This window comes from Leptosomus discolor, chromosome 1 (assembly GCF_034619465.1).
Source record: "Leptosomus discolor isolate bLepDis1 chromosome 1, bLepDis1.hap2, whole genome shotgun sequence".
NCBI classification, from domain to species: domain Eukaryota; kingdom Metazoa; phylum Chordata; class Aves; order Leptosomiformes; family Leptosomidae; genus Leptosomus; species Leptosomus discolor.
This window is the reverse complement of record NC_141391.1, coordinates 120,689,973-120,701,608: the sequence shown is the minus strand read 5'-3', so window position 1 is coordinate 120,701,608 and position 11,636 is coordinate 120,689,973. Positions and strand designations below refer to the sequence as shown.

General features: G+C 40.3%; 1 protein-coding gene across 1 annotated transcript; it reads left to right on the top strand.

Annotated features, from left to right (window-relative positions):
• Nucleotides 1-421: 421 nt before the first annotated feature.
• On the top strand, nucleotides 422-4,521 carry CD200 (CD200 molecule). Its single transcript, XM_009961932.2, has 4 exons — nucleotides 422-503; nucleotides 1,263-1,589; nucleotides 2,258-2,524; nucleotides 4,409-4,521. The coding sequence occupies exons 1-4, from the start codon at nucleotides 446-448 to the stop codon at nucleotides 4,519-4,521; spliced, it is 765 nt and encodes a 254-aa protein (XP_009960234.1). The 5' UTR covers nucleotides 422-445.
• Nucleotides 4,522-11,636: the final 7,115 nt, after the last annotated feature.

Sequence of the window (11,636 nt, the reverse complement as noted above, 5' to 3'; positions counted from 1 at the left end):
CCTTATTTTTACCCCTCTCACTTTGGAAATATATTTGTATGTAGCAGGTGCAGTATGCCTCAAAAGTGCCCCAATTCATGCAGTTTTGGACACATCTGAAGTCCTCAGAGAAGTTGCTTTCAATCTATCCCTTGATTTCACAAGTTAACCCTATCTCCTTCCCAGTGCCACAGGTAATCCTGGACATGCGGTACATCACGCTTCTGGCGGATGCCTTTCGAACGTCCATCGTGCAATTTTTTTTTTCTCTTGACTAGAATGCTTTCTGTGTTGAGTGATGAGACCTGTCAAAACTTGCTGCCTGCCCCCAGAACTGTTTTTCTCACATGACAAAGCTACCGTTAATGTTTGCACCTCAGAAACATTGTATCACCGGAAGATGATCTGTCATTAAGTCACCCATCTCCTTATCTTTCTTCAGGTGAAGCAGACTTTCCGTTCCAAAATGGCTTTCCAAGCTCTGGTTTTGTGTTTGACTTGTGCTGGGCTTGGAAAGGCAAATGGTAAGTTGAATTTCCTGAAATCTGCCTGAAAGTGATTGGGGAACCGGTTTCTGATTCCTGAGGCTTCAGTGGTCAGAGCAAGAGGCAAAAATAGGTGAAATACATTTGACGTATATAGACATGGAGCTGGTAGAGACGACACAAGACCTCCTGGAGCAGTACTTGGAGATGGGAGGGACATGCAGCATCCCATATCTGCAGTGACACTGGATGCAGTTCACCTGAGTTCACAACTTTCCGTAGTGGATTCTCCCCTCTGGAACAAACATTTTTCCCCCCCGCCCTCCCTCTCAAATGCACTGCAAACTCTGAAGCTACGTACTCCAGAACTTCTGTTTATCCTGTTTTGCTGCTCAGTTCTCTGGGAATGGCTTGGTGTGCAGTTCCCTTATGCATTCAATCTTCCTCTAGCTTTTAGGAAACAGAGATTTGAGTCTTTGCTGATTAATGGGAAGCCACAAGCTGCTTTAGTAAAACTAAAGGGGGAACTCTGCAAGGGCTGGGTATAGAAGTAGGGGCATGTCTTTTTCTTTTAAACAGTCTAGAAGAAAGCCAGAGCCTCAGCCAGTGTAAATCAACATAACTTCATTGATTTCTAGGAGGATGCGGGAGGACTTTTTGTTGGAAGAAAATCGTAGAGACAATATGTAATTAATGGAATTGTTGTGTCTGTGGGTAATCTAGGCCTTAGAATCAGCATTAGGCTTCTGAATAAGTGTGATATCTGTCTATTTCATGGACTGTTTCATGTCATTGCAGTGGTTCCGCAAGCTGAACATAGAAATGTGACAGTGGGCAGCAGCGTGACCCTTGGCTGTGCCCTGACAGAACCCATGGAAGTTCTGCAAGTGACGTGGCAGAAGGACTCTGAAAAAAACCCCAATAATATAGCTACGTACAGCACTGTAAATGGATTAAAGATTCATGAGCCCTATCAAGGCCGAATGAATTTCACAAGTCTGCTACTCAATAAGACAAGCATCACTTTTTGGGACACTAGAATGGATGATTCAGGCTGTTACACGTGTCTCTTCAATGCTTTCCCTCTTGGCTCCTTGTCAGCACGTACCTGCCTGAGTGTCTTTGGTGAGGTTCTGTGCAGCAATGCATCTCTAGTGGAAAAGGAGGTGTTTTCTCTCCCACAGCATTTCCTTTAGTGGACTCAGGAACTGCAGTGGTAGGAGCATCACTCTGTGGCTTGTGGTGTAGAAACAGGGCCTTACTGCTCTGAGCAAGACTCTGGAGTCATATGCAAGCCTGTTGTGATGGTTTTGGCTCTGGGCTGTTGTTGTTTGTTATACTGAATAGCAGCTAAAAAGCAATGAGTGGGATCTCTGTAAGCCCCCAAGCAGTCCCAGCTGAACTTGGGCAAACCCACATTGCCTGTTGCAGTTTCCTCTTGGTGCCAGGTACAACCCCAGTGTTGTGAGCTGCTGTGTTGAAGCCTACTCTGTATAGGGAGTCAGCAGCTAGAACAGCACAAATGAAGAAATGGTTTTGCTTTAACAGATTATTTTAAAACCTGGGGTTTCATCTTGAGGGAAACCTTTGGGATATGTAACTTCAGTATAAGGGGAGGAGTATTGAATCATGAGGGGGGACCTGACCCAACAAAGTTGTCTTGCATTCCTGTGCCGTGGGGGTCAGTGCAAATCAAGTAATCTTTGGTTTGATTGATAACGGTTAAACTGCTATTACTACTTATGACCAGATGCTCATTGTGGTGATGGATTGTCTCATTTGTGTGTTGGAAGGTCTCAATGCATCTGTCCATTACAACGTTTCCGAAGGTCATTTGATAGCCATCTGTAATGCTGTTGGCCTCCCAGAGCCCACCATCACCTGGAACAACTTGTTCAATTCTACTCCCACACAGGAGGCGGTCAGGCACGCCAATGGGATAGTGTTCATTACCAGTAAACTGGAGATCTACAATACTCAGAGCATTGGTGCGCAGGACTTGACCTGCAGAGTGAGCAACACGAATGAAAAAATGGAATTGCCTGTGAAAATGACAAGAGGTAGGTGAACATTAGAAGCTACTTGGTAGCGTTCTCTTGGCTTTTGTGTTTTGCAACAGTAAGTTTGGATAGGGATCTGCTGGGAAGAGGAGGGAGTGAAATGTGTACATGCCAAGTAAGAAGAAAGGAAATCCTGCTTTGTGTTCATTGCTGTCTTTGAGACCATAATGTATTGGATCCCCTCCAAGAGCAGAGGAAAAAAGCCAAACTAGTCAGCTAGTGAGCTGTGGGGTTTAGGTGCATCATATGTTTTTGCAACAAGTCGAACTTCAGTTTTCATGAAGGCTTTTATAGTTTCTTTGACGGTTCAAAGATAGAGATAGATACATATTTGTCACCTGATATCTCTCTACACAAAGTAAAAACTCCATGGGTCGCTTAATGAATGCTGAAGTGGAAGTTTGGGAATTAATAACAAACTATCTCTGAACAGCAGTTAAGATTGAGTAACGTTTCAGTTAAAATTTACTACATGTTTTGGTACAGGTAACCTGTGTAGTATGTTTTAGTTTCTCTGACATTTTTGCTAAGACACTGGCGGATTGCAGTAATGGTCAGGGAGGAATAGTATTTTCAGGCAGATGGGAAAGTGATCAGTTGAAGATATTTACATTGTTTTTATGGGGAAATCTTAAATACAGCAATGTAACATCTGAATACCTTGTATGCTTATTTCTTCTTCTAGTCTTCTGCTGGAAAGACTTTCACTCCAGTTCTATAGATGAGAAGTAGGAACATTAAAAGCTGAAGTCCCATTCTCAGTTCACACAGGAATATTGACTTAGGTGATTTAAAATTCATGTGTCTCCAAATCCAGAGCCTTAAAAGGAAGACCACTTGGAAATTAAGAAGATAGGAAAAGCAGCTTGGGATTGTGGGTTAATTCCCACATTACGTGCTTAGTAAGTGATTATTATAGGAATAGTAGTAAGATCTGACTTTTAATATCTTCTCTCTAAAAGTTCAGAAGCAAATTAGCTCTTGAATCTGAGTGTCAGTAGTTGAAAAAGCATAATAAATCTTTTTTGTCCTGTCTCAAATGCAATATTCTTTTTATTTTGGCTTTTAAAAAGGAAATGGGTATCTCAGAAAGCAGGAAACGAAGGCTGTTGTTATTACTTGCTAGGAGAATGGAAAATCAACGAATAGCTTGTGGTTTTAACAATCTTAGATTCTAGAGAAGAAAGAGAAATTCGAAGTAATAGTTCAACCCAGCTTTGTTAAAAGACATGGTGGTTTTGGCTTGACTCAAATAAATTCTAATTTGGGAAGTTTTCTGGCTAAGATCATTAAGCATTGAAATAAGTCTTCATATTACCATTTTGATCAATGGCAGTCAAATGAAGTGGCTTATGTCTAGCCAGGGAGGGACATTAACGCTCAGGTGTTGAGTAGAGGTGCTTGAAGGCATCAAAACATAGCCTGTCATCTTTTCTGAAAGTTAGTTTAGCCTTTGTGGCAATGATAAGTGTTTAACAGTAAAAGGAGTAACTTCTATTTTACAAATAAAATTCTCAAATTCTGGATGAACAAAAAGAACTCTTCGGAAAGTGTCAAGGCTTGTATACAGTTCTGCTTATGCACGCATGCCAAGTACCCTATCGGGTATGGGAACGACAGTTTTCTTTGCCACAGGTGAACACGAGCGCATCTTTTCTTCACAAAGCATTTTCTGTGGGCAAGCAGGTTTGTCTTTGAAGATACATGTGTTCAGACTCTCTTTTGAGCAATTGCAGGTTTCCTGTAGCTTAGCAATAACTTTCACAATCTTGTTGAGGAACCATTGTCATTAATCAGACATCCCCTTGGCTCTTTTTTTTTTTTCTTTTTCTTGTATAAACTAGTTTAGTTTGTATTTTTTTTTTTGTTGTTTTGTTTTCACAGAAGGGGGATTCTCCTTGCTTTGGCTGATAGTTACTGTGGGGATTTTAATTGTCGTCATAGTTCTCATTCTGATCACACTGTGCTGGAGGAAAAGGATATGCAGGAGGAGTTGAAGTGGTGAGTCACTGATGCATGGAAACCAACAGTTTTCCTAGAGCCCATAATAAGATCTAGTTGTCTGCAGAGAAGAATAAGACTTCGTTGAGATACCATTAGGGGGTATGAGACTGTCATACTGGACACATAAACTTTATAATAATGTGTTTACAGTTATTAGAGGTTGCCTCGATTGCGTTTCAAGAGCTGTTTTCCCACTGCTACTGCCGATGGGCAATACAAGGCTACAAATTGTGAGGGGAGGATCCAAGCAGAGCAGGACATGCTGCTCATGGTTTGCTTTCAGGCAGAGGTCCTAGCAGAATTAATTCACTGGTCATTTGCACTTTCATGAAGAGCCACAAAAGTGTCAAGTGTACACACACTCTGAGAATTTTTGGCAGAAGAGGTAGGTCAGAGAGAAATCTGCTCATGCAGAGTGATGTGCCCTTAAGGGAAGGGCTTTCTTCTGGTCACAGCACCCTCTCTGGTTTTTTAAGACAAACAGTGCACTCAGACTTGGCATGAGTCTGCTTCCTAATGACGAATTAAGAAGAAATTGCAGTCATTGTAATGTCCTTGTATGTGCGATGACCTGATCATGGATCAACTCAACTTTCAAGTAGTAATTACTAATAACAGAATGAAAGGAAAAAATTAGGGGGGGAAGGCCTTAGGCTTCAGAAATAACAGAAATTTGATGGTCATTGGTAGTTTCACTCTTGCTTAACTAGGTCAAAAGATGCAGTGTCTGGCTTTAAATTCTACTAATATGTTTAGAAATGCTAGCACACATTAACTCAGTTCCTGAATATTTAGATACTTGCTTCTTGCTGATAATGTGATGTAAGGTAAAGAAGTGTTTCCAGGAGTATCAGACCTGTCTATTGTGAACTTAGACCTACAGCATCTACTATTAGGAGGGGTTGATCTAGTAAATCTGCTACTGCCAGAGACACAAAAGTCTTCGCTGAGAAGAAAGAGAAATGGACACTTAGACCTCAAATGTAACTTCTTAATTGTAAAATGTATGTGAGCTTTCCATTGATCCTATGAAAAATTCTGGAAAGTTCTGTTGGATTTACAGACCAACCTGGAAATTAAAGGGTAAGGAGTTGGTTCTTTTTTTTTTTTTTGAGGATCAGAAGAAAAAGATACAACTTTCTTTTGAGCATTTCGCCTCTATTCTAGAACAACCGTTCCAAACACAAATGAGCTTGTACCAAGCAGACCTGGAAGGAGAGACCTTGAGGCAGAGGTCTGTGATCACCCTCTAGAGTGGATCAGATGGTGACTAGGCAAAGAGAATGCTAAAAAGTGCAGATGCTGCCTTGCAGAGTTTTTAAGCCCTTTCGTTGAATGCCAGATGAGGGGAACCACACTGGGATGCTGTGACTGCACTGGTACCTCAAGCAAGAGCTGGATCAGTCAGTGAAACATTGCTAGATAAGAGACAAGACTAGGTTGTTCATGTGTGAACTAGGTTGAGGACTTTAACATACCTCCTGGTGTGATTTTGGCCCTTGGATATTGGTTCCCCAGGCAATGCCCACATGTGGTTCCAGGGTTATAACAGGACCATCCCCAGCAGACAGTATGGTTAGCTTCACAGCAGGTTTCCTATGCCCTACACCACCTGCTAGGTATCGGGTTTGAAATCCTCGATTCGTTTCATGTATCCTTGTGCCACGTCAATTGGACTTGATCTTAGTGGTCTAATGCAACCTAGTGGTTCTGTGTCATGGGGCATGTGAGACACTATTTCTTGCTACGGAGACACCACTGTGATGCACAACAACTGAACAATCATGTGATGTATACATTACTTTGGAAAACTTGAACAGAGCTCCCTCCCCCTGCTTTGTAAGGAAAGCGTAAGACACAGAAGCATAATATGTTTAAACTGAAAGCACTGTGCCCCTTCTTCCTTAGCTGGTGGCTCAGAGCTTCAAGCTCCTTTGTGTCAGCAAGAGAAGTGGAGTCTTTCACCCCGCTCCCTGGGAGGATGTGTGTGCTGGTGTGTCACAGGGTTGAGACTTCATGTAAACACCTGTTCATGGGGGCAGAGGGGGTAAATCAGATGAGCAGTGTTTGACAGTGGGTGTAAGTTTGTTGTATTAGAGTCTTATCAACAAAAACAAGATTTGAGGGATGTCAATTGTTTGTGTTCCTTCTGGTTTATCATGGGTTTTCATTAACTGTGATGCCAGGATGTGACTTCTGCAATGGGCTTGTAAGTCATTCAGTCTCTGTTCTTTTAATATATTCTAGTTTTTATCAGTCTTAGTCTGTATCTTTTCAGTTGCTTTTCAGTCTTGCGTTTTGAAAACATATTGCACTGACCTGTGTCTTTTTCGCATAAAGGTAGCATTATATTATCCAGAATAACTTTCACCAGCTGATCCTTTTCCTCCATACAGTGACCAGCTTAGGGAAATATGTAGTCTGTCTTCCTAATGTACATCTGTTTCCTTGAAAGCCTCATTAATTACTTTGTTGTAAAACTTCAGTACTGGTGAAGTTTGATCACTCTCACCATCTGATTTTTTTTTTTTTCCTGGATGCTCTTTTCTGCCTATTGCTGAAAGTTACTTAAAATTACTTACGATTTATCTTTTATGTGATTCCACTGTCACTTTCCTGGACAAATCTTTAGAATGACAAGAATACTTGTGGAGCTACTATAATTTTTGACACTATGTTTAGAGTACATTACCACTTCACAAATACCACATTATAATGAGGAAATCCCCTGCACCTCCTTAGCTCCCAACTGAGCAGTACACAGTGGAGCCTAGTCTGTTTTTGCAGTAGCTTGGTTTTTCCCCTGATCATCTCTGAAATCCTTCATGTTCTTTAAAGCATTGGTCACAGTCAATTCACCCAAAAGAGAATTACATCTTGCAGGGAGCTCTTTTCTGGTTTTATCCTCTATTATCCTCAGATAGTGTTGGAATGAGGAGCAGTGCCTACATACATGTTTCTGGACATGCTTTTTGTAACAGCACGGTAGAGAGCTAATAGTGCTGGCTGGAGGATACCCGTGTCTGTCTGAAGCCGTTATCTGGGGGTTCAATACTTCTTTTCATTCTGCACCAAGTAATGAGCAAAGCCTTTCCGGTCTTGTCAAGATGCCTGGTTTTTAAAGTAAAACAACAGCTTTTTATTTGGGTGGCTGAGGACCCTTTTCCATCGAAGTTTCTTCTCTTCTGCTGTTGAGTGTGATTGGCTTTTGCTTTGCTTTTTATTTTTGTTGTTTCCTTACCATGGTAGATGCTTGGAAATCAGATGAAGAGCTGGGGCTCAAAGTTGACGTCCCATCCCTCGGGCATTTGTCTTGTGTACCAGTTACAGAGCATACATATGTTTTGATTCTCCCTAAAAACATCTGAAATGAAGAGTCTTCACAATGTTTGGCAAAAAGTCACTTGTTTGGAAACAAATTGAGCAGCCTTGGTGTTGAGAGCTGATGCCAAAGCTTTGGAAATCTCACATCTTCATCCTCTGCTAAACAAGATAGCCATACCTAGCCGTGCCTATTGCTCGATTTAAGTGTGATGAGCAGGCTGCAATGAATTGCCATAGATAACTTCAGCCGTGCTGGAGGTTTCTCAGTGCTACGCTTCTGGTAAAAAGTTAACACCATTTCCTACATGGCTCAAGTAATAGAGCTTAACTGGAGACCACACTGACGTAAAGCAGTCCAGTTAACAAGCCAAGTGTCTGGACTGAAGCAAAATAAAGGCTATAAATCTGAATAAATTCCTGTTACTTGCCTATTGCATACGTGTCTCAACCTAAATGCTTTCCATAGACTCAGTTGCTTATTTCAAGGCTTGCAGGATATTCATGTTTCAGCCTGGCCAGTTAAAAAGCTTTACAGTCACTCTGTAGGACCTAGCAGTCTGCAGGGGATAAAATTCTGTGGAAACAGTCTTCTGGAGGCTCATGGTAGTCTGTGAGGAAGGGCTATTTCACAAATGGTTATAAAGGCCAGCATGATTTTTTTTTTTTTTTAAGTGTTAGTATGTGGATCTCTCTGGGATACCATATTCATGTTTTGCCATGTGGAAAGCTTTAGAAACGGTTAAATAGTATATTTGTGTTTAAAAAGCTATAACAGGACAAAGAATTCTTGGGGCTTGTTATTGAATAGGTATGATGTGAACTAAGAAAGCTGAGCAGATTGGGTGAGCTTGGAAGAAGAAAACTTGAAGAGTAATATAAGAGGCTAGGTCAGATCAAAAGATCTGTTCTGCAGAAAGCGCCAACATAACAATGGGTTTTTCCTGTTTGGATATTGAAACATTCAGTTTTTCCTTCAAGGGGAAATTTTGCAGAACTTAGATTAAGCAGCATTAAAGTCTTTCTTTCAAGATGTTTGTTTCTGAATACAGCCAACTAACTATATTTCAAAGAGATGCTGAACCTCCATGTGCCTCAAGTGTTACGCAAGTGCTATAAAACAGATAGAAAATACCTCTTTGTTACCAGCAAGAGATCACTTAATATTATGAATAGGAATTTAAGATGCCTTGTTTTATTTATTTTTTAAGTTTGGAAGTTGTTACAAATAATATAGATTCAGGTCTGTTAAGCTGCAAATAGCAACTTGGCTGATCAGCTATAATAATGTCAGGTATTGAAACCTAAATTTTGGTGGCCAAAGATGTCCTGAAATGTTGGGAAATACGGAAGTCTTGTGCAGGAGATTCAAGTTATTTGGGAAACTTTACAAGAACAAATACTTGCACACACTTTCCATTGCCTTCTTCAGAGTAAAGATAGAAATTATTTCTGGAAAAGCCATTATAGCAGTATTCTCTAGTGTTTATTCAGTTTGAGGAAGGCTGTGTTTCTAAGCTTCTGCTTAAATTATGGCAATTCTTATTTTATCTATATGATTTGGCTTGTTTCTTCAGTGGATTTGCTTGGACATACATCTGTTTTTCTGAACAGCGAGAGACTAGGTAGTTGAGAACAGCATAGTAGCAGCTCAGTTTTAGGAGACTTTTCAGAATAATTTTTCCTGAAGTGACGGCTAAATACCAGCCTTTCAGATGAACTCGGGACATAACTCCCTGTTTCATGAAGCAGATGGATATAACGTGCCCTGCTCACAGAGGAACGGGTTTCTGGCTGTTGTGTCCCAGCTGGGAAGGCTCATTTTAGAATGGCCTTGGTTTCCTCTCAAGTGTGGCTTTACTGTCACTAGGAGATTTTATATATCCTATTTTGAATTCCCTAAAATAGCAAAAATATGCAGTGGCATAAGTGAAAGTTGTTTTGCTTACAACAGCCTCATTCCTTTACCCTTCTTAACACTATACCAAAAAACAAAACAAAAAGAAACCTTTAAAAGCCACAGTGTAAAAACATTTTAGCCAAACGGACCTAAACAGAGCTAATGAGGGGAGAAAGAAAAAATGAAAACAAACAAAACTGACCACCACCAAGAAAAAACCCCTGAAACCCTCAAAAAGCTACAAATACATTGGCAGCGGGGTAATTCAGCTGGCAGGCTGCCCAGCAGGTTTCCCGCAGACATAAATATTTTGCAACCCGAGTGAAGATGTTTTCTGGGTTTAATCACACACTGCTTTCAGATGACTGTTCTCTAGTATGTCACCTAATTTTCTGTTCACAGAAAAGTGCCTGGCAGTACCCTCCAATCTGCATCGTATAGATGGAGAGCACGGGCCCTCTTTCCAAGCTTTCCACAATTTAGTGCTAGCTGTTTTCATTGCAAAGGACAGGGACAGCTGGTGCTCTGTTCGTTTTCCCACTTTCTTTTCTACCACTGTGTTTCGCTGGGGAAAGTGTGCTCCTTGTCCTGCTTTCCATTTTGGAGAAGAGCTGGAGAGGAGTGGCAGAGGAGAAAGGAGGGGAAAGTCTGTGAATGAATTCAAGTCTCCTGGGGCACAGACGGGGTTCTCATCTGGAAAGATGAAATAAATCCTGTTTGTGACTGACAGGATGAAGGTAGTGGTGTAGGAAACATCTCAGAGCTTGTCCTGCCCATCTAAAGGAGAGGTGTCAAAGTGTAGGCTACTAAAACCTTTTTTTGCAAACGGGGAGGCCCTTACTGTGTGTGATTAACACAATTCCGATCCTGTGCATCATGTCTGTGCTTGTACTTCATTATGAAGTAATTTTCCAGTCCTTTATTCTCCTTTCCATTCCAACAATAGGATACTGCATATAATCAAAAAATAAAATGGCTAGCAGCTGAAAGGGAGAAAAAACCAGCACTTCTGTGATACTTGAATAGTTGCCTTGCTGTTTCAATTTCTTGTTTACTTGCTTGGTAAGAATTATGTGTTTAATTCTGAAACATTTTTCCTTTGCAAAATACTTTGGCTGTATGCAGGGTCATTGGATAAAGAGATAGAAACCTTTTTCTTACTCTTCTACATGAAAAGTAAGAATGCCATGTATTTTATTTGGGTTTTTTTTTTTTTTTTTCAAAGCCACGTGAAGGTGGCATCATAAATTTGGTCTCAAACTTCAGAATGACATTCTGAAATATCAAACTATTTCTATAAATAACTTTATTTGTGTATTACTAACTAGGAAAGTTGGTCTGCTTTCCACAGTTTGAGTCTATTTAGGATTTTCTGTATTACTTAATATGCTGTCATATTCTGAATTCTGTAGTGTGTGTGGTTTCCAGAATTAAAAAAAAAAAAAAAAAAGTTTGGTTTAGTAGCAGGTGCACAGTAAGGTGGTTTTAAAAAAAAAAATCACGTAATTTTGTTTCCAGATCTGTTTTTTTAAAATATGTAATAATGTTTGAACAGGTCTTAGCAGGTCTTAGTTTAATGAAAACAAAGAACAGTGTAACTTTTCTGATTCATTTAGTGTTGTATTAGTAGGAAACAGAATGCCTTATTTTTTTCTTCACTTGCCTTGCTCCCCTCACTACATGCAAGTAGAATAATATTAAACTCTGAAAATTTGTCATGCCATATTCAGTGTCTCTTGTTTTGAAATGCGTTCTTATTTTTTTCTGCTGTTTAAATATGTAGTAAGGCTTTGCACTCAGCTGCTAATTTCTGCATTTAAAAAGGGACGGTACAATTGTCCAGTTACTTTCAAGGTACCTTATGAAATATTCAGTAGATGCAATCAA

Excerpts from the sequence above, each read along its gene's own strand:
- CD200 (XM_009961932.2), top strand. The coding sequence starts at position 446 with ATGGCTTTCCAAGCTCTGGTTTTGTGTTTGACTTGTGCTGGGCTTGGA. Across the intron at positions 1,590-2,257 it reads TACCTGCCTGAGTGTCTTTG|GTCTCAATGCATCTGTCCAT; the intron begins GTGAGGTTCTGT and ends GTGTGTTGGAAG. Across the intron at positions 2,525-4,408 it reads GCCTGTGAAAATGACAAGAG|AAGGGGGATTCTCCTTGCTT; the intron begins GTAGGTGAACAT and ends TTGTTTTCACAG.